Raw genomic sequence first — 22,983 nt, 5'->3', positions numbered from 1 at the left:
TATACTTCAGTCTGAGCTCCTTATTTTTATTTTTATCATTCTAATGACTCTATTTCCTCTACTTGTGTATTCCTTTCATATTATCTTATTTCAACATTTCAATTCTGTTCGCTTTCTTCTTGTGGTTAGGAGAGGAGTATATTTCGTCCATGTGTTATGAATAAAGTTAGTTTATGAAAAAAACTAGTGTAAATGCAGTTGGATTCTATCCACATCACAGTTGTCTTTTCCTAAGTTCTTATGAATTCTCCTTCACATTTTCCTCGACCTCATGACGTTTTCCTTCCATACATGACTGCTGGAGTGGGAAGCACATGAGCACACTTAATGGAAGCAGGAACAGATGTTGAGGTTGAGCTGCATCATCATGTGATGAGTGAGTAGTTTATTCCATTTTATTTGATATTCCAAGTCACGTTTACTTTGTCACTGTAAAACTGTACATCTAAACTTTGTATTATGAGTTGAAGCAGGGAGGAATCAATGTAAAGATTGATGTAATTTAGAGTTGAGTCTGTAATCAAGATAATGTGATAGAATTTGATACTTTCTTTCAACTGTAGAAATGAAGCCACTCAACTATACCTTACTCTGCTTTCAGGTGGAACCTTGCTTCTCCTTCTCTGCTCATGCAATTAAGTCAGTTCCAGTGTTTTGGTGTAAAACAATGTGGTCGTTTGAAAAATATTACTAAATAGATGTCAGTGTATGGAACTGAGAATGTTGCCAATCTCTTTACACTATCAAAAATATTTCCTGTTATACTGCCCTTGTGGTCAACTGTCATTTCCCCTCTTCTTTATTTACTTCTTATTTACGTCACTTTGTTTGCAAGGAGTGGTTTTGAGAGAGAGAGAGAGAGAGAGAGAGAGCTCATGAGCTGTTGAATTGTGCAATTTCTGTCTCAGCGTTCTCCACATACATGTGTGTCAGAGACTGACACAAATAGGCCTTAGCAAAGATAATCCTGGCATATGTCTCCCTCTAGTGTATGAACACTGCACTGCTCAAAAGCTGCAGCATACCTGTGAACGCGCAGCCTGAAAGTCTTGTGCAGATCATTTTGTTGTCAAGCAGCGTTTAGTAGCGTGTAAACGGCTGGATTACTATAGCCTGGTTGTGAGTTATCAGTAGAGCTAATTGTATGCTACCTATGCATCCATCGATATCTCGATAAAGAAGCGTGTCAACTTCGCGGGTCTCGCACAGTATGGCACACATATAAATCACGACCACTTATGCCCAGAATAGGTCTTATGATGCAGTCTGTTCTTTGGCCAAGGGATAATAGGAACAGCTCATTATAATGTGGCGAAGAATAACGCAGATACGTAGTATTGCGGAAACAGACAAAACTACAGAGGAAAAGATAACAAGGGAAAATGTTCCGAGTTATGTGTAACCAGTTTTACTGAGTGGAAACATTTCAGTCGCAAATATTTACAGCCGATGAAACAACATAATGCGTTAAAAACATTCTAACCACTGTTAAAATGCTTTGCATCCAACTCCTGTAACTTTTTGTACGGGTTGCATTTCTATTATCAGTCTTCAATTTAATATTTCTGATAGTCTTTGAACGCAGCATGCTTAAACGTACTGCCCTTCTTCCGTCGCGTCAGTTCCAACATGGCGGCGCCCCATGCCGTGGACGGAGTGGAGCGAAGCAGCAGCGAAACAGGGCTGATTCTGTCAGATTCATCCACCGGAGATGTAAAGAGACCTCAGTTCGGGACACGTTTCCTCACAGACCCGCGGCAGGTCTTCCAGCACAACGCATGGTCGGTGACTTAAGCAAGAAATCCCAGATGTGAAAGCTATCATTTGTTAGCTATGGCTTGCCATTGATTATGATTTCTGTTTTGATTTCTGTTTATTGTTTTGATTGAAGATCAATGTCTTGTTATTTTTGATGCAATGATATATACATATATTTGCTGCTTGTAGAGGAACTCTCACATAATTTCAGCTCATATCATCTGAACATACAGTAGGACAGGGTGTTAAATGCTAAGATAATGCTAATACCAATTAAGTCAATTTGTTATAAAATGATAGTTAGGGCAATTGGGGCTGCAACTTAAGTAAATCATGTGGTCATGTCCCAAAAACCCAAGTGAAGTCTTCAAATGTCTTGTCTTGTATGGCCAACTGTCCAAATCCCAAAGATATAGTTTACTATATGTTTGCATCCAATAGTATTCTGTTGTCTAAATTAACTGTATGAATTGTTCTGGATAAGATCTGTATCCCAATATCACAAAATGACATTTGAATGAAAATTTAATTATAGTTTTTATACTTTTTGTCTTGCAGTTCCGATACATACATTTATGAGTTTGCTTATTTTGCACATCTAATTATATCAGAGCTAATATAATGTATCTCCATCCTGATAGGGCAGGAATTCAGCACATCACTTACCCCACACTGGATAATAGTTTTGTGTTGTCAACAGGGACAATGTGGAGTGGACTGAGGACCAAGAAGCAGCTGCTAAGAAGAAAGTCTCAGAAAACAGTCAGCCTCTACCTCCAGAGAAACAAGGTTGCATTGTTGTTGCCTTGACTCATGACTCGTACACATAAACCAAACAATGTGACCGGCCTCAAGGATTCAGTAACGGAACTACAACTGTTTCTAATCAAGAGGACAGTGTACCCCAATGTTGTAATGCGTTCATTTTCAGTGTGCTAAAAGATACAGATATTTACCTTTTCATTGTTTATATTTGTATTACATATTACATGTTATGTTATATTAATTCATGTTTGAGAGCTGTCTTTGATAATTGGGTTTAGGCATCAGGCTTCAGTAAAATTCACCACAATCAATTTTATTATTTGTTTATGGATAGTATCTTATTAATCTTTATTTATCTGATTTGTAAACATGGCAAAATGTACTAGATTAGGACTTTAACACTGGCTTTTACTGCCTCACCTTTTCTTGCAGAGGAATACGACAGCAGGGCCAATGAGTACTGGAATGGTTTTTACACAATCCATGAGAATCGTTTCTTCAAAGACCGTCATTGGCTCTTCACGGAGTTCCCAGAGTTGGCCCCACAGTGTAGCCTGAACCATGAATCCCGTCCGGAAGGCTCTGGCACAGATGATGGTCAGCAGGACAGTCAAGTCAGTCTGGATCAAGAGCAAAGCAGAGAGGTTGCTGATGGTGACTTTCCTGGCTCCTCAGCCACATATCGTATTCTTGAGGTGAGAGATTAATTTGAGAGCCAGTTACCTAATCTTTCACCACACGCACTTAATGACAAAGCAAAGCACTCTAAATACCCGCTATTATATTTATGTCTTACAAGGAAGTTGTTTTATCTAAACTTGTTAACAGGTTTCAGTAAATCTGGTGTAATATCAACATTTTTGTGAACTGTGAGTCTTTTAGACCAGGTTGCACTTATTAAATCATGCAGCCTTGGCAGAGATATGTTTTCTAGTAACCGTAGCAATCTGTATTTTTCTTGTCAGGATTCATTCTCTTGGGGGGAAAAAAATAGCTGCTATATGTGTTACTGTGTGTCAGTGAGTGCAAACTGAAGTGGAGTTACAATGCTGTTTGAATTGATGTTCAGGTTGGCTGCGGTGTGGGGAACACGGTTTTTCCAATACTGAAGACTAACAAGTAAGTGCAGGCAAGACCCTAACGTTCTGAGGTTCCAGGCCATGTTTGAACAGTGCGGTATAATGAGCACTGTATACTTAACTGCAGCTTTGCGCTTCGCAGTGACCCCGGACTCTTTGTTTACTGCTGTGATTTTTCCGGCACTGCTGTGGAGTTAGTCAAGGTGAGAGGATTGGGTTAATACAAGGATGATGTGGTACTCATCTCGGGTTGTGGGCTAACTAATTAATTTGAATTGCCTTCTTGTCATCAGATTAATCCAGAGTACGACCCTGGGCGCTGCTTCGCCTTTGTTCACGACTTGAGTGATGTGGAAGCCAATTACCCCGTCCCCGATGGAACCCTTGATGTTATAGTGCTAATCTTTGTGCTATCAGCATTGCATCCCAACAAGTATGAAGTTTTTTCTCTTCCTGCTCTTGTTCACTTTCTTTTTTTGTTTTCACTCGGTGTGAGTCATTAGATATGCGCTGGTTGTCTTAACGTCTCACCTCTGTCCCAGGATGCAGGCATCCATCAGTAGATTAGCGCGGCTCCTTAAACCTGGGGGAGTGATGCTGCTCAGGGACTATGGGCGCTACGATATGGCACAGCTCCGCTTCAAGAAAGGTTAGTCAGGCTGAAGTCCAGATAGTTGTTAAGAACCTCCAGATACAAAGAGAATGTGTTTCACTTAGGTCTGTTTTTCTATTACCACCATTTCAGAACTGACTGCTACATTAGGTCACACCAAAGCAACTTTTTGTGTTTGGGTATTTTAAATGACAAAGTATTCTGCACTTAAATATATAATGGAATATTATAGACCACACTTGCCGATAGTAACAGTTAGTCCGGCTGCACAAAACCTTTCAAACTTGGGGTTTATATTCAATACTATCAATGGCATACTTTAAATTAAAATGGCACTACACTAATGAATACGTGTTAATTTAATGTTTGCAATTTGTTGTGGAATAATGGACATATTGTGACCCTTTTTTTCTTTTAGGGAGGTGTCTGTCAGAAAACTTTTACGTACGAGGTGATGGAACAAGAGTATATTTCTTTACCCAAGGTAAAAAATAAGGACCTCTTCATAAAAATGTGTCATGGTTATTTTGCAGAATTGTGCGTTAATAATGTATACAAAAATATTTCTATTTCAGATGAGCTTCATGAGCTGTTCACTGAGGCAGGGCTTGAGAAAGTGCAGAACCTTGTGGACAGAAGGCTCCAGGTGAACAGAGGGAAACAGCTCACCATGTACAGGGTGTGGATCCAGTGCAAGTACCGCAAGGCTCTAGTTCAGCCACCTGAGACACAGGACTGAGACAGAGGAGAGGATACGCCGGGTTTGACTTTCAAAACCAGCTGAAACTAGGAGCTAAAATCAAGGCCGTGCCGGTTTTTTTTTCTTCTGAGGATGTATGGAACTGAGAGGCTCTATTGTGGTTGAGATAAAAGGAACGCAACTGGATAGTTGTATACTGTAAAGACCTCATACTATCTCAGCTGCCATCATGTTGATGGACTCGTATTATGTCTAGTGTTCCTGATGGTGCTGCAATCCCATCTACGAGAGTGATGATTTCTCATTTTCTGCTGATGAGTTCAGTAATGTGAGAAAGGGCTGGTTACCCCGAAATAAATGTCTCTATTCTGCCAGAGGCTGTTTTTAATCAGCTGATGTTTTGATATAAATTGCATGATTTTAAAGAACACTCAATCACCTTTTTGTACATGGACAATGAATAAAAATCTAAACTGTAAATCTGTTGGTTATTTGATCTGGTATTTCAAAGTGCTTTGTTTAACAAAGGAATCAGTCATTTCATGAGATTGGTTATAACACCACTTTGCCTGCCATCACAGCATCTTGAATGGTTGAACCCCTGTTTATGCTTGAATGACTACTTAAAATAGCATTAATTTGGCAATTTATTGATATTATGTAAGTACAGTATGTGGGTGTGAACATGATGGGAATGGCAACTTTCTGATAAGTGATCATTTTGGTGGTTGTGTGGGTGGGCGCTGTTAAATTGTGTTGTGTACAGAGGGATTTGCCATTGGTCCAGACAAGAGATTTGAGGCAGGCGTGGACTGAACGAAGGTGAAAATTCTTGAACAATCTCACGAGAAAATATGAGATTTTACTGATTATTGTTTACATTGCAAAAACATGAGAACCGAACCGAATCGATCCGGATTCAGCTGAAACGGCTTGCGACAGCACAACTCCCGAAAAAGATTGGTTTCTCCCCCGCAGCGAGGAAGGCGACTGGAGCCGAACTTTGTTTTGATCGACCTGAAAGCCAGGACCCGAAATTCATCTCACCACCGGGGGAGAAAAAGATAGGGGGTAACTAACGCTGGCTTAAAGACATCATTTATACCTGGTGAAAAACGCAGGATCTCGAGGGTCGCCATTGTGTGGAAGGAAGGTACCCGACATAGGCACGGTATGGTCCTCGGGGAGAGGGATGTGATGGGGATCCCCGCCTAAGGAGCACAGAAAGGCGGGTTTGGGATACCCGGAGTTGTCGAGGCCTCCGAGGGAATCCTCCGTCGTCTACCTTGCGCCACACCGCGCGCCCCCGTGTCTTGATCGTTAACAATCAGCACGCGAGGAACGCGGCTGTGGATGCGGCCTAGCCTGGGAGGGTCTGCCGAGCACCGGGGAAACAACGGGGACGGTTTGAGGGTTAACAACAGGCCCTCCAGAGGACCGTTAAAATATTAATTTACAGTAAGTATCTAGTGAGGGTGTCGAACAAAATAATATATCAGCACATATGTTTTGTTAGTAAGTCCAGGCGTCGTGGCCCGAGCACCTGACAACACAGAACTGAGGAGATGCTTCTTTTTGACAGACGAGTTAACGCTAGCATGTTGGCTACCTAACGTTAGCTATCTTATGTGTGTTTGTAAAATAATATACTGCTGCGGACCGTAGCTGTAATGATTTTTGATGAGTGTTATCTAAGCAGACAACTATGACTGGGTTAATATAAATCCACATTTGCCTAGTTTGGATACGTTGCTTGACAAAATCAGATGCAATGTTGCTAGCTAACGTTAACGGTTAGCTCCTAGAATGCAATGCTAAGTGATGGCTTGTTAGCTCATGTAGTCAGTGTTAGCTAGCTACCTTGGTTATCATTCAGGGATGATGTTTCAAAACGTTATGGTGTTCATTATAATGATAGCTGAGCCATCAAACCCACTCCGGACTTAAGTTATACAATAGTAAGGATTAAAACGTCTCCCTAAACGGACACGAATGCAGCAGGTTACATTATTCATATAATGTATGTAAGCCACAGACATAACAGGGCGTGTAACTTAAACGTTAACCTTTGCACAAGCTAGCAAGCTGGGCACTTATTGTCTATTGTAGCCTTTTCCATTGCTGTGAGTATACTTGGCAGCCCCTCCATTAGTGACCTTTCATAACTCCAGCGCCATGTAACTTAGGCCTATAATGCCAGGGCGTTATCACATGATGCTATAATTTTCCAGACAGTGACTCTACACATCTGGCCTACGTCTTTGATGCATATTTAATGTACGTTATTGGCTAAATTTTATACAGATTGTGCATTTTAGTGCTCTGAGTATTTCACGGAGTACCCAAATTGTATGGCTGGAGCTTGGTTAACACACATAACACTGGAAAACATTATTGTCAGGTTTATTGATGACTCGGAACAGGAATTTTCCACATCCATATAGCTAAAAACAGCCATGACTCATCACGTCCAATGCCTTTTGAAACAGTGATCCGTCACTCCCATTTGAATGTACCAGACCTCACAACGCACTTCCTTAATCTGTGCTCTTGTCTCTGCAGCTATGATGGAAGAACTGCATAGCCTGGACCCCCGACGGCAGGAGCTGTTGGAGGCTCGCTTCACTGGGGTTGGTGTGGCTAAGGTTTGTGTTACAACAGATGTCTCAGAGATGGAGCACAGGAAGTCTCTCCCGTCAAAAAAGTTATAATCACAGATTTCTTTGATTACACATTTTTGTGAATCTCTTCCTTTCTTTGTCTCAGTCCACCTCAGTATCATTCTGCTGTTTGGCCTGGACAGGCTTGGCCCCACTCCTTTTCTTTGTCTGTCTCTGGAGAAGGTTGAGCTGTGTCTGTGTTTTTTGGCTGGTGTGATATGGCATCTCTCCCTGGCTCATGATGTAGTGGCTGTATATGCAAGTGGCGACGCCTGCCAAAAAGGCCACAGACGGGACAGGGGTGGTAGGGGGAGGAGGAGTGAAGGCAAAGGAGGAATGCAGAAATAGTTCTTGACCAGGTGTGAGTGGAGGCTGTATTTAGCCTTCCACCCTCTTTGCTTGCTACATGGATGGGGTTGTCTTTGTGGAAGGTGATCTTGGAACAGTTAGGGAGTGAGAGTCAGCGCCAGGAGTGGGCCCTGTGCCAGCCATAGGCAGAGCTGAGCCCAGAGCATGGCATGGCTGCTGCCGCAGAGAAAATGGCGGCTCTCGCTAAGGCATCATGCCATAGCTACCCTGAATGACAAGAGATGAGATGTGTGTAGAGGGGGGTGAGAGAGAAGAGTGTCAACAAATGGCCATGAAGAAATATGGGTTGGTCGTCTAAAAGCTCTTCAATGTCACAGAGCAGCTTAGATTTTTTTTCTTGACCTTGAGCGGCCCTGTGCCATCGCTGCTCTCTCTGTCATCCCTGAGTTGGCTTAAAAGAAAGGGAAATTGGTATCCTTTGAGGACAAACAGCTAGCATACCATTTGGTAATGGAACAGAGAGAGCCTACTAAAATTATTGGAAAGTACATTTCCTTTTGAACAAGTCTGATCAAACAACCAAGATTTTTTTGGGAGAGGGGAGGGAGGGGAGGTGTAAAAACAAGCTGTCATTTTTAGATCAAGCAAAGCATCTCTCACTGGCTTTCTCCAGAGAGAGAAGAAAAGAATGGTTAGGACCGTGATGAACAGGAGAAAAATGGATGACATTATCTAAAGGTGACAGACAGAGGGAGGAATACATCCCCAGCAGCATGCCTAATGTTCCTCCATTTTAGGAGGGTTCAGTGAGAGAGCTCTAGTGTGCTCTGAATGACTAAGTATCTCTTCCTGATTGGACAGTGCCTGCTGAATTCTGATGTGATTCATTTGACTGACAGGCATCACCTAGGGAACTGGCATTCCGACTGATGGAGGTCTAGATTCATTGGGAAGTTAATGGCGATGGTACTTAGCCAAACCTCCGCATCCCTTCCCTCTGTTTGTCACCCATTTTACTCTTGTGTTCTAACTCTGTGTGTGCTCTCTCTAACAAGTGTATGTGTATCCAACAAGTACACATGCACACGCTTTGAAGACACATACCTCTTGCATCTCTTATGCATCTTTGTACTTATTTGCTCCCTGTTTTCATGTATTTTTACCTCATATTAACAGGGCTCGGGTCAGAATCAAAATGAGTCATCCAATCAGAGTCTATGCAGCGTGGGCTCACTCAGTGACAAGGAGCTAGAGGTGAGTCTGCATCACATATTAACAGGATTTTCTTATGCCAACCACCTCTCTGTTACCTTATCATACATTTGGTTGATTCACATCCACTGCTTTCCCGACAGACGCCCGAGAAAAAGGCGAATGACCAGAGAGTGAGAAAACGGAAAGCAGACCACTTTGACAGCAGCCAGGGTAAGTTTTTCCCTTTGCTACGATCCTCTCATCATGTATCCCAAATACCAGCCTCTCTTTGAACCCTGCCTCTCTCTTCTAGGCAAAGCAGGAGCAAGGGGGCATAAAATTAGTGATTATTTTGAGGTGAGTAGCACAAAATTGTTCAGTTTTTTTGTAGTCTGTGTGTGTCCAGCAGAGCTCATATCCTCTAAAAGGCTTCAGTATTGGGTGCATAACTTTTCATACTTTGTTTCTAACACCCCTTTATAGCCATCTTGGTCTTTCCATTGAACTGCTTTCCTATTCGTCTCTCTTTACATTTCTGTCAGTTTGCGGGAGGTAGCGGTCCTGGTACCAGCCCTGCCAGGGGAATTCCACCAGTGGTCCGCTCTTCCCCACAACACTCCCTCTCCAACCCCCCTGTCACGGTGAGCATGTTTGCTCTATGGTCTGTCTCATGCCTTTTTTTTTTTTTCTTTCTTTTTAACCTCTTAACACTCTTTCCTGCCATTCTCTCTTCTGTGCTTGTTATTAACACTAATTACAGGTGGGACGAATCTGATGTGTTCTGTGTAGTAACATTTAGTCACAAATGTGTGTTTTAAGTCTGTTGTCATCATTGGCCCAAGTTCCGACAAAAGCTATAACCAAAGAAAGCAATCATGAAGAGCAACATGTTGTAGAAATGGGATATACTGATAAAAAATGCAAATACTTGCAATGCAAACACACACTTACGGACAGACATTTAAATGATAACAGAAAAGAGTTTAGATTAACCTGTTGCACACAGCTTTTGGTGTGTCTTTCTTTTTTTGGTCTTTTTTTTGTAAACTGGGGGCCTTCGTCTTTTCAAATAAGATTAATAGCTCAAAAGCCTTGAAATAAAAAAAGAAGTTTTTTCAGTGAGAATTTAGCACAGTCTCACATGCTTCTGATGGCTGATTTGAGTGTCTACTGGCTCTGGTCAGTATTTTTATGCAACGTTCTTTTGCCAGGTTGGGCTCATGTTTTATGATGACTGGTAGCTCCAGGTCTTGAGAAAGTCTTCAGTGTGATGGAATTCACAAATCAAGGCACCCTCTCAGTATGTGTAAGGTTTTCATTGGATGAATGTGTCTGCCTCCCAGGTGCAGCAGGGAAGCCCCTCCTCCATCAGCTCGGCCAACACAGAGCACTCGTCGTGTTCACTGAAGCCTGTTTCTCTTCACATGCTCCACAAAGCCACACAGGTACTCGACACAATATCAGGGTTGAGTGGATGTTTATGTGATTTAAATATACTACTACATTTAACTATACTACTACTACTATAATTTAACATGCAGCTGTTAAATAGTTGCCATATAAGCCCATGAATTACTATAGTCATCAGCAACTGGAAGACATTGTTAGATGTCTCTACTTGTTGCACTGCATTTGTTGCTGATACACAATGATGCGTCATTAATGTTTTGTCCTCACTGTGCCCTTTAGTCTGACCTTACTATAGAGAAACTAACAGCAATGGAGAACAACAAGAACTCTGACCTGGAGAAGAAGGAAGGCCGAATAGACGATTTGCTTCGGGTACTAATCTCATTACATTTCATCCCTGTCACTCTGCTTGCCATTTTCAATGGTTTCAAAAATATCATATTCCCTGTCTTGATTTTTCTCTCAAAGCATGTTGGAGTTGGCACATTCCTTCTGTCTGTAAATTGTGTTCACTCTAAAATTGTGTTAATTCTTTTCGTATGCTTGTTTGTATGTTTGCTCCAGGCAAACTGTGACCTGAGGAGGCAGATTGATGAACAGCAGAGGATGCTGGAGCGATACAAGGAACGCTTAAATAAATGTGTGACCATGTCTAAGAAGCTGCTGATTGAAAAAGTATGTTTGCTGAATAGCACCATGATTTATTACAGGTTATAAGTTATCAAAGTGATTGGGTCATTTTTTGGTGTTCTGACATTAGATAGTTTTAGAAGTGTGGAATCAACAAGCGCTGGTTTGATGCCTGTGTTTCTCTGCTCTTCCTTCAGTCAAAACAAGAAAAGATGGCGTGCCGGGACAAAAGCATGCAGGACAGGCTTCGACTGGGTCACTTCACCACAGTGAGACATGGAGCGTCTTTCACTGAGCAGTGGACAGATGGATATGCCTTCCAAAACCTCATCAAGTGAGGCTTGTCATGTTTTAACTTTAAGCTTTGTCCTTGTTGTAATTGTGCTAATTCAAGAGGTAAAATCAGACCAGAAAGAACAACATACTTTGCTATATATGATGGATATCATTAATTGTAATTAAATGTGCACAGTATTCTCATAGAAGAGGAAAGAACTTAAAATAGATCATACACAGACAAACCAGAGAAATGAAATGGGTCTTTATGTCACTCTAATGTACCGTGTGTTTCCAGACAACAAGAAAGGATCAACTCCCAGAGGGAGGACATTGAAAGGCAGAGGAAGCTGCTGGCCAAACGCAAGCCGCCCTCCATGGCTCAGACTCCACCTCCAAGCCTAGAGCAAAACAAACGTAAAAGCAAGGCCAACGGAACAGAAAGCGAAGCGTATGATGCTTTTGATTATTTATCTTCTCTTTTATACCAGCTGTTTTCCTCTGCATTTGTGTTTGAAGTTGCACTTAGGTTGCTTCTGTGTTCTCGCAGATTATCACAGGCAGAGTACCACGAGCAAGAGGAAATCTTCAAGCTTAGACTAGGCCATCTTAAGAAGGTAATGCCCTTTATATTCGTGACACGTTTTTGGTTTCGACATACAGTACTTACTGTGGTCTTTCCTTTTTCGTTGTTTTGTTAATTGCACAGCTTTTAATATTTCTCTTGTTGTCCTTTGCAGGAGGAAGCTGAGATCCAGGCAGAGCTGGAGAGGTTGGAGAGAGTGCGGAACCTGCATATTCGTGAACTGAAAAGGATCCACAATGAGGATAATTCCCAGTATGATTTCTGATATGTTCCTTTCCTAGTCAGTCTGTACTGATGTGTCCCTGTGCTCTGTCCAATTCCTGAACTGTATTGTTTTTGTTTTTCACCCTGTGCAGATTTAAAGATCACCCTACGCTAAATGACAGATACCTGCTACTCCATTTACTTGGACGGGGAGGTTTCAGTGAAGTTTACAAGGTGAGAGAAACTTCACCTTTTCCTGTGAAGGAAAAAACATTTTGTATCAAGAGTGATAAGGGAAGATGTCAATCAGTTGGCATTTTACCTTATTTTCTTTTTTATTATTTTATTTATTTATTTTTTTGATTGAATATAGTGAATGTGGAGCTTTTTGGCATTAGTTAATACAGCTGTTCTACATACTTGAAAATGAGGTACAATATCATGTCAGTGCCACATGCCGATTTGGCGCAATCTCACACAATAGCTTTACAATAAATACCAGTTTTCTGCTGCCTAAATGTGAAAGAGGTTGGTTCAAATCTGTGCTGAATTTTTTTTGGTATTGCAGTGTTGGAAACTAACTTGGCTGCCTGAGTGGTGCATACTTTGGAAAATACTTGAGGATGCGTGTTTCATTACATTACACTAAGTTGACATCAGCATTTCAAAGTAAATGATTGCGCCAGAATGTGAGAGTTGTTCCAAGACTCTGTTGTCACCTCTGTAAAAATGATGAATGAACAAAGCTGTTTAATGTGAAGCAAGAGTCTCACTGCAGCTAAAAACCGAGTCGTGCCAAATGCAGGTCATAACTAATAGGAGGAATTTATTTTGCAGGCCTTTGACCTAACAGAGCAAAGGTATGTCGCAGTCAAAATCCACCAGTTAAACAAGAACTGGAGGGATGAGAAGAAGGAAAATTATCACAAGTGAGTGTTCAGTTCTTAAAGCAATACAATAGTATATTTATTGTCACACTATGTGCAATATCTACTTTTTAAATGAATGGTGTAAATGTTGAAAATGCTCTTTGTTTCAGACATGCATGCAGAGAATATAGAATCCATAAAGAGCTGGACCACCCACGAATAGTTAAACTCTACGACTACTTTTCGCTTGATACTGACTCGTAAGTAATTTCCTCTTTTAAATATGTGCCTTCCAAAAGTTATTCTCATGTTTATGCAGATGGTGTTAATTTTGAGCCAGAAAACAGATTTTTCAATACGTACAACCATATCTTTGTTTGGACTTGGTGTACTAAATAGTTACTCTTCCTTATCGTGGAGCAGGTTCTGCACAGTCCTGGAATACTGCGAGGGCAATGACTTGGACTTCTACCTGAAGCAGCACAAGCTTATGTCAGAGAAAGAGGGCCGCTCCATCATCATGCAGATTGTTAATGCCCTCAAGTACCTCAATGAGATCAGACCGCCCATTATCCACTATGACCTTAAACCTGGTGCGTCTAAACTCCACAGTCTGTTACACTCTAAGAGTGTGTATGATCTTGTTTCAATGTCCTTGGCACAGCATTACTTCGACTTAAATTAGCAGTGATACTGTTAAATTAACCACTTGACTCACTGCTGCAGCTATTTTTGTGTCGATACAGTTTTTATTCTGTTTACATACCACACACAGCAGTTACTAACAAGCAGCTGAAGAGACAGACACACAGTAGGTTGGTTTTGCCATTAATAGTTGTGAATTAGTTATCATGACTGATTGGACCAAGTGGGACTGAATCTATTAAAATGTGTCCCAGTTTCTGTTGCCAGTGAAGGGTAAAATCATACAGTGTCTGATATGTGAACAATTTAGATGGTTTGGCCTCTAATCGTGTTGCTGCCTATTATTCCATTTACATTGATTTGAACGTGCTTAATTTTTACGTGGGAAAACAGAAAATCACTGTGCAGTTGAATCATCCAAACTATAATTGTCATTTTAGATTCAAAATGTGAATATGAATCTGAACTATGCAGACATTTAATTTCAAGTTTGTATATCCTTTCCTCACCCTGCCCAGGCAACATCCTCTTGGTGAACGGCACCGCCTGCGGGGAGATCAAGATCACAGACTTTGGCCTGTCGAAGATCATGGATGATGACAGCTACAACTCAGTGGACGGGATGGAGCTGACATCACAAGGAGCAGGGACATACTGGTAAGGTTGCAGGGATGCCATCATGTGTGATATAATAAATTGTGTTTGTTATTTTTACCGCTGAGCCTTGCATCAAGGAAGCAACAGATTTCTAGTTGAGCACCTTCAGCCTTGCTACACACTGCCAAACTAACATTTAATCTCTGAAATGACTGTCCTGTATCTGTACAAGCAAGTCAGTGAATTACCTTCGAAATTCTGGTTTTGCCAGAAGCAGCACTCAAGGCTAAACGGTTTCATTGCAGCAGCAATGGAAGAGATGAGAAATTCTAGAGAAAGAGAGGAATGCATGTCATTTCACAAAATAATGCAAAGAACTTGCAAGTTAACCTGTGAATACTTAAGCAAATGTTAAAGAGAAAAATGTGTATGTGATTGTGATCAGTATCTACAGATACCAATAATGTGGTATTGATATTAAATGAAAAAGTGCTATGAAAACTTAACTACAGTACACCACATACCTCAGCATTTTATAAATGGATGCGGTGTTGTAAAGCAACACTAACTGTAATATCTCCACCTGTCAACACCAAAGTTCAGTTGTAACTAAAAGGTGTTTGTCCACAAGATAGTTGGGACATGCATAGCTTTTCTCACAGTGGTTATGATATTACTTAGATGTGTCTTGATGTATGGATGTACAGGGCTTCCATTTCAGAATCCATTTGGTCGATAGTTGTGTAACTTCTACGACGATATCCAGTGTACAAATGCACACCCGAAAGATCCCCTAAGATGAACTTCCAACACACAATTAAATACACTCACAGGGCCTGGTGCTTATTGAGGGCTGTCAAGTGTGCAGTGTTGAATTAAATCACTGATCCTTCATACATGACGACAGAGAGCCCTCATGTTGAGGGGGAAAAAAGTTTTCGTGTCATTTTGACAAAGTGCACCTTTTAAACTGAACAGTATAATTAGGTCTGTTGAAGTGATTCATGTTAATGTGGCTCCCTCTTTTCTCCTTCAGGTACCTGCCCCCTGAGTGCTTTGTTGTTGGGAAGGAACCACCCAAAATCTCCAACAAGGTGGATGTGTGGTCTGTGGGAGTTATTTTCTACCAGTGTTTGTACGGCCGAAAGGTAGGAGACGCTCACAGAAGAAAAGATTTTGTAACGAGACATTTGAGCTGATATTGAGTTCTAAAGTTATATTCTTATTTTAGCAAAGTAAAATAATATCAAATGGGGAAATATGTAACCTGGTTACATGAATCAAATTTTAAATGTATGTATCATAATTAAGCATTTGTATTATGTTTTTTAACTGAAATGAACACCAACACACTTTAATTGTTTCTATTCTTCCTATTTATTTAGTTGATGTTTCGTCCACAAATGTTTTTTAATAATATTTCTTGTCCTTCTTTTTGCTCTCTAGCCCTTTGGCCATAACCAGTCTCAGCAGGACATCCTGCAGGAGAACACCATACTGAAGGCAACAGATGTGCAGTTTCCTCCTAAACCAGTAGTCACACCTGAAGCTAAGGTACTGGACTCCCTTACTCACTGCTTTGGTTAATTCTGTCTAGTGTTTGCATCACATCTATGTGTTTTTAGGAGGGATCTTTTTAAAGATGTATATATTTAGGAAATTATTTTATCAAAACATTGTAAAGACTGATATCTGCGCCTGCTCAGTAATCCACTCTTTTCATTCATTCTCCCTCCAGGCCTTTATAAGGCGCTGTCTAGTCTACCGTAAGGAGGACCGCATTGATGTGCACCAGCTGGCCAGTGACCCCTTCCTCATGCCCCACATCCGCAAGTCAGTGGCCTCCTCGGGCACTTTGGGCATGGCTGTTGCCTCCACATCCAGCTCCTCCAACAGCAGCGCCTCAAACTGAGCCCACACCCCTTAACTGACTGACAGAACCGTTTGCAAGAGTCGAGTGGGTGGGGGGCGACGCCATACTGTGTCCCCTCCTCCCAACAGCATCCCACCTTGCCATGAAGAGTCCAAGCAAAGCTGGTCAGACGACAGCAAGGGGTGCGTGAGAAGTTATGGATGGGTTGTGAAGGGAGACCATGTCACCCCTTCATCCCTCTCATGTCCACCCACCCCAGCCTACCTGTCCTCCCTTCTCTAAAGGGTGGCACTGCTCTGGGGGTCAAAGCCCTGGACGACTCGCACAGCAAGGGGCGAGGTTTGGCACTGTGTTGGTTAAAGGTGGGGTTCAGTGTTTGGGATTTTTCTTTTCTGCTTAAAAAAAAGAAAATAAAATGGAGTATAGAACTGCTTCAGCTTGGCCAGATGAAAAGGACTGCGGAAGGCCTCATACACATTCGCACTCACACACATACACCCCTGCATGAGCCATTCTGGTCTGAGGTAGTCTGAACTCTGCAAGCTCAAACATTTTGTTTGTTCTCATCTCCCTGAACCTAACTGAGAGAAACAGTCCGGCCTGTTATTGTATTGAACCCCAAATATCTATGGCACTATGTCATCTGACTTGCTGTTCTGGGATCCTCCACCCCCTGCTTAAATTCCAGACCCAGATAGTTTGTGACGAGGAGGGACAGAAGCTACTCTCCCCTCCACACCCCTCCCTCCCATCTCCTCGTCAAACTCCTGTGACCAAAGCTTATAACTTCCAGCTGGTGGCAGTGTTCCACCTCAGTTTTTATATTGAATGGTTTTAGAGTTGTGTTACGTGATATGGAGTGGAAGCTGTTGAGGAATGACCCCTTTTACATTTTTTTTACTTTTCAATTTAACCAGTTTTATGGAGAAACTGTTGTTTTTCAAGTTGCCTTTAATTAGAACTGTTACTGTTTTGATTGACCCTACCATACACACACATATTTATTTAGGTATGTTTTGAATTTATTTTTGGCCAATAAAATGCAAGGGACTGGTTTACCTTATAGTACTGTGGGGGAGATTGGGCCTTAGCAGACAGTTGCATAAACCATTAAATACTATTGGTTAAAATGTGTTTGTTGTTCTGGGCTTCTCTCTGACTGGGTTTACTTCTTTCACTGCTTCTGTGAAGGATTAACTTCTGTGTACAACACAGCTGACAATGTAGTCATGAGCATTATGTCTGTATTATGACTTAGTTTTTGTTCTTTTTTTCAGTATATTGGTTTTACAGACTATAAATCAAAACTACACTGCTCAAAAAAATTAAGAGAACACTTAAATCACACATTGGAGGTGTGTTGAAAATCTTTACTGATGTACATTGTATAATTTGTTGAGAACAAAATGACGTAACTACAGTCAAAGGAAACCAAAATCATCAACCCATTGAGGGCTGTCACCAATCGCACAATCACACCGAAAATCGGTGTCGGATGCACCGATACATAACGTCCCATAGGTGCTCAACTGGATTTAGGTCAGGGGAACGTGAGGGCCAGTCAATGGCATCAATGCCTTCGTTATCCAGGAACTGCCTACACACTCTGGCCGCATGAGGCCGGACATTGTCCTGCACCAGGAGGAACCCAGCTGCACCAGCGTAAGGTCTGACAATCACTGAGGCTGTGACATGGAGGTCTGTGCGCCCCTCCCAAGTATATGACCCAACGCCAAACCGGTCATGCTGGATGATGTTCCAGGCAGCATAACGTTCACCACGCCGTCTCCAGGCTCTTTCACGCCGGTCACGTGCTCAGTGTGAACCTGCTCTCATCTGTGAAGAGAACGGGTCATCAATGGTGGACCTTCCAATTCTGGTGTTCTCTGGTGAATGCCAATCGAGCTGCTCGGTGCTCGGCTGTGAGCACAGGTCCCACTAGAGGACATTGGGTCCTCATTGAGTCTGTTTCTGACAGTTTGTTCAGAAACACGCACACCAGTTGCTGGAGGTCATGTTGTAGGGCTCTGGCAGGGCCCCTCATGTTCCTCCTCACACAAAGGAGAAGGTACCGGTCCTGCTGCTGGGTTGATGCCCGTCCACGGCCCTGTCCAGCTCTCCAAAGCAGGTGAAACTGATTCACAATCACTTGTGCTTCCTAAATGGACAGATTGATATCCCTGAAGTTTAACTGACTTTGTGTTATACTGTGATGATTAAGTGTTCCCTTCATTTTTTTGAGCAGTCAATAATCAAGAGAAGACTCAACAAGTGAGGGCTGAAAGTTCCTTGATGGGTTTGGTGTTTATATTAAGAATTCAGCTTTGTTTTCTGGTAAGTGAGTAAATGGGTCAGGAACCAGACTGTGTTTCTAGATTGTTATGTCACATTGACTAACCTGCTCCAGAAATGATCCACAGAAAGCAGATTTTATGGATGAATACAATATTTGTATAGTTCACAAGTCACATTAGTAAAGCCTCTTAAATCTGGTGGAGGTCTGGAGTCACCCTGATTCTGTCACGAAAAGATGACAACAACATTAATACAAAAACACCAAAACCAATATTCAGTGGTTTTTCATGTGTCCTCTGCCTCTGTAGTGACATGTTGAATAATATTTGAAACAAGTAGATTATTATTAGAGCACACAAACTGGCCTGTATGCAAAACATAATAGGCCACAAAGTGAATATAGCTGGCCCAAATGCATTGGTAGCAGACACCCAAATGTGTTTTTTCTTTGCCTTTTTTTTCCTGTATAGATAGCAAGCAGCTCCCACTAGACACATACATGTTTATGTTTGTTAAACTATATTTTCCTTATGAGAAAGCTAAAGAAGACAGCTACTGAAAGAGATACTAAATCATATCATTGCCAAGTTTCAGCTCTCCACAGTACATAAAACCAACCAAGAAAGTGTGATAGTGAAGTTACTGTACAAGTCTTTTTTGGAATATTACAGGACAATTATGTGATTTTCTTTTTGGATTAATTTATATTCTTTACCATGTCAGGACTCAACCGAAGTGACATTTTTAACATGCAGTACTTGGCTTAGTTATATTATGAATATAACTTGAACTTGAGAGCAGATTTTCATAAAACACAGTCATACAACATACAAAATAGGAGTATCTAGAGAAAGGAACAAAACTCTGGCCTCAACATGAGTAACATATTAGGAACACTGGAAATGTCTTACTTTGTCAAAATCTGTGGCCAAAAAAATAAATAAGTAACAAAACAGAAAAAGTCTAACGAGTAAAGCTGAGATTAATTTTTTCAGACCAAGCTTGTTCAGAAGTAGGCCTAATACTCTGATTCCTATTTTTTCAGTAGGAATCATGCTTATGAATGAATGACTACTAAGATTACATAAAGACTTTTTAAAATTATTTTAATTCAGATCTCAGTCTCTTTTTATTGAGCAATCTTTCGTCTTAACTCAGGTTTTCCTTTCATCACGAAGCTGGCTCACTTTCAACCGGATTATATCACCATGGTAACCTATAGTGCATGGCAAACCTGTTCAGGAGCAGGTTAACATCAGAGAATCAGCTCAAAACCTGTCAACAGCCCAAATACTGACCAATCGGATCACTGGAAACTTGCAGTCATCTTTCCTACAGGATCCTAAAAGGGGAAAAAGTACTAACTTTACAATAAAGAGCAATAGATATTTTTATAGATCAGCTGAATCACTTTGCTGCTCCAGTCTTATGTGTCCACTCTGGTTTTGAAACTAACGGAAGGATAGTTTATGACAGTAAGTATAGGCTATAATGACGATTACAGCTGCGTTTTATTTGAGCAAAACTTCTTTAATTCCAGCCAGGATTCCTGACAGACTTGATGCTTTTACACTCTTAGTCACTGCAGCTCAGAAATATACTCGGAGACTTTGTGACAACTTCAACACAGAAACTCCATTCAGACTTCAAAATGTTCAGCTCAATTAGGACATTATTGAATATATTCATTTTTTTCACATATTTCATACTCAACTGTGACTAACTCCAGCAAAAGATTAAATACTTTGAAATGGAACCAGCTGACTGCTTCTCCTGCTTTGCTCATATTCATGAAGTCAAGTCCAGTGAAATCCTAGAACACATACATGTGTGGAGAATAAAGTTTTCGAGTTCACATGATCATTTGAATAAGATCCCCAACAGGCTTCGATCATGACTTTAATATTTATCATTTTAGCCTGTTATTTTTCTGCACCAGATACTTTTAGGATGAAAAACTATATTATAATCATGGGTTGTGCATTCAAAGGAGAAACCAACCCTTTTAAGAATTTACATTTCTTCTTCCTGTGCCCCGGAACAGAGTGGTCAGTATTTGTGAACATGCAGCACTCTCCTCTAAAGTTAGAGACCGAAGGGAGAGCCTTAAAATATGTGTCACCCCACCCTAATCCTGGTGGACTTGTCGGTTATTGGACCCGGACCACCAATTGGACCGCACTTAAGCCGAATCTCTCGGCCCAAACCCCGTCAAGTCTTTGCCAAAGTAATATGAACAACAGCATAAGAAGAGTAAACTGGGGAACAAACAAATGCAAAAAACCTTTCTTACCTGTGTAACAATTCAGTAAATCGGGTGAACAGTAAACTGGGCGTGCAGAGAGTATCTCTCTGGCTGGGCACATGGCCCACTGGGGGAAAGCTAACCGCCTCCCCCCTTTTAAAATTTAACATGTGCTCATTTAATTAGCTTAAATTTGAAAATTAGTCTGGTATAGTGGATGAGTGTTTCCCATTCAATTATTGTTTTCTGACTCAAATGGAATGAAGACGTTGTTGGACACTTTATTTTATTGGGACATTATCAGCTCAGTGTTGCAGGGTTCTGCTGTTTCTGACATTTTCTCACATGAACTCCATGTTTCTGTGCACTGAGTTGATGTGTTCTGCTGAGGCCTGCATTTCCTGGGTTTTTAATTTTGACCCATGCCGCCCACATATCTGAACCACTGGTGCTGTTCTTCTGAAAGAGTTCAGGGCCCTGCCTTCCACCTCTTCCATGTAGAGGTTTGTCACAAAAGGAAATACAGTTGAGCCCACTGGGGGCCAGCTAGCCGCCTTCCCCCGGCAGCACAGCTTGGTCCTCACCAGACAAAAAGACATCTATTATAAAGCCTCACTTTTAATATCTGGGGGTTTTATCTAGTGTTTCTACAACCTTTTAATGTTTTCTACTTCTGTGATTATACACTGTTGTTCATGTGTCATCTCTCCTTAGACATTGTAAGGCTCAGTGAAGCCAGGAAACTCACAGACAGACAAACTGAGTTGAACTGGCTTAGCTCTGTGGGCCTCCAGAGGTCCCTGGACCTCATGTTGGGAACCACAAAAACACTGACACACACACACGCACACACACACATATACACACACACACACACACTGTTGACGCTGCTCCATTCATTTCAGTCTCATCTGACTGTGAGGCAGACGGAGCTCTAGCGGCCAAACTCGCCACCAACTCTGCATCATCCGTCCTCAAAGTAAAACACTCGGCCCGTTGCTTCTCCGGCGTCACTTTTTTCCCTCCCTTGGGTCTGTTTTTGCAAAGTGTGTGTGTGAGACAGAGTGTGTGAGTCTATGTGTGCGTGTGTTGTAGTCTAGTTGTGAGCATGCAAGGCAACGAGCGTCACCGACACAAGGAATCAAGAGGAACATGGACAAATCGGCAACTTGTACTTTACAAATGCACTTTATATTTATTCATCTTTAGTCTGGAACTGAAGAGGAGCGTTTCAGGTGAGGAAAATCACAACTCTCGCTTCGTTTCATTCACGCAAAAGTCGCAAAAAAGACGGGCGGACTTCAAACCTGTGGTGCATGATTTTGTCTTTGCACCGACTTCTAGTCAGAAAAATGCATTATAAAGCAATTAGTGAGAGCTGTTGTGTGCGTATTGTTGATTTGGTGCCTTGGTATGCCACGAACCAAAAGTCCGAGCAGTGAGTGGAAACAGATGTGGAGAGAAACGGGGGGAGGAGGGAGGGGGAGAGAGGGAGTCAGGGGGGCTGCAGGCTTTCGTTTCTCTATTGTGATTTGAATTTAGGCATAAAGTTTATCTAAAGCCCCAAAGCAACGCACTTTTTCGGCTTTGTGTTCTATTTTTGTGGCGGATGAGTTGTTATTTTGAGGCAGCAGTGTAAAAGTGACGCGGTGTGACGCTTCACTGGGCAACCTGAGGGCAGACGTGACCTTTACATCCTGTTACAGGCTGCAATTAACACGTTCAGTCCAGTCCTGAACAGCTACCACTCCATTACATGTTATGGGATGGTGTGTAGGGTAAACCCACCCTAACAATGTTTTGCTGTACAGATTAGATTGACGTTTAGATTGACGTTTTCTTTTACGTACGTACGATCAATCAACCTTTTGTGTTATGGCCACATAATTATTATTCCCACTGCTTTTGCTTGGAAGTCAGAGTTCATCAACTTCACTCTCCTGTCAGTGACTTTTTTGCTGCGCTGACAGTGAATGAGATTATGAAGTAGTTGCATGGTTTCTTTTTCATCATGGATAATCAGATATATAGACAGAGAATATAAGTAGTCAGTATTAAATGATTTAATTGTTTGCTGAATATTGTAAAACCTGGGTCTCTGGCCACCATAACACAGACAGACGTATGGAAAATGATTAACCACCTGTTTTCTAATCTATTTTTAATTGAATCCTTTTACTAAGTTACTACAATGCGTTTTCGTGTATCATCACATGAGGCCCAGGACACTATCAATTAATTTACCTCATTTTTGTTTGATTAAAATACTGACATT

At 41.5% G+C, this 22,983-nt stretch overlaps 2 protein-coding genes across 5 annotated transcripts; both read left to right on the top strand.

Annotated features, from left to right (window-relative positions):
* Positions 1 to 321: 321 nt before the first annotated feature.
* LOC111217599 (methyltransferase-like protein 2-A) lies at positions 322 to 5,395 on the top strand. Its single transcript, XM_022739545.1, has 11 exons — positions 322 to 376; positions 602 to 639; positions 1,623 to 1,781; positions 2,459 to 2,547; positions 2,956 to 3,218; positions 3,593 to 3,642; positions 3,745 to 3,805; positions 3,896 to 4,035; positions 4,145 to 4,251; positions 4,634 to 4,699; positions 4,791 to 5,395. Exons 3-11 carry the CDS (start codon positions 1,630 to 1,632, stop codon positions 4,952 to 4,954), a joined length of 1,092 nt encoding a protein of 363 aa, XP_022595266.1. The 5' UTR covers positions 322 to 376; positions 602 to 639; positions 1,623 to 1,629; the 3' UTR covers positions 4,955 to 5,395.
* A 332-nt stretch (positions 5,396 to 5,727) lies between these two features.
* LOC111217608 (serine/threonine-protein kinase tousled-like 2) lies at positions 5,728 to 17,517 on the top strand. Of its 4 annotated transcripts, XM_022739557.1 has the most exons (21): positions 5,728 to 6,373; positions 7,478 to 7,560; positions 9,061 to 9,138; positions 9,240 to 9,309; positions 9,392 to 9,435; positions 9,621 to 9,719; positions 10,422 to 10,523; positions 10,768 to 10,860; positions 11,053 to 11,163; positions 11,316 to 11,452; positions 11,693 to 11,845; positions 11,945 to 12,011; positions 12,135 to 12,232; positions 12,337 to 12,418; positions 13,022 to 13,113; positions 13,224 to 13,313; positions 13,477 to 13,646; positions 14,217 to 14,355; positions 15,332 to 15,443; positions 15,742 to 15,849; positions 16,034 to 17,517. In XM_022739557.1, exons 2-21 carry the CDS (start codon positions 7,480 to 7,482, stop codon positions 16,205 to 16,207), a joined length of 2,100 nt encoding a protein of 699 aa, XP_022595278.1. In that variant the 5' UTR covers positions 5,728 to 6,373; positions 7,478 to 7,479; the 3' UTR covers positions 16,208 to 17,517. The 4 variants fall into 4 exon arrangements, with proteins under 4 accessions (XP_022595278.1, XP_022595281.1, XP_022595277.1 ...); XM_022739560.1 differs by lacking the exon at positions 9,621 to 9,719; XM_022739556.1 differs by having other exon boundaries at positions 11,693 to 12,011.
* Positions 17,518 to 22,983: the final 5,466 nt, after the last annotated feature.

Source organism: Seriola dumerili, unplaced genomic scaffold (genome assembly GCF_002260705.1).
Source record: "Seriola dumerili isolate Sdu_G_001 unplaced genomic scaffold, Sdu_1.0 BDQW01000044.1, whole genome shotgun sequence".
Taxonomy (NCBI): domain Eukaryota; kingdom Metazoa; phylum Chordata; class Actinopteri; order Carangiformes; family Carangidae; genus Seriola; species Seriola dumerili.
This window is presented reverse-complemented; position numbering and strand designations above follow the sequence as displayed.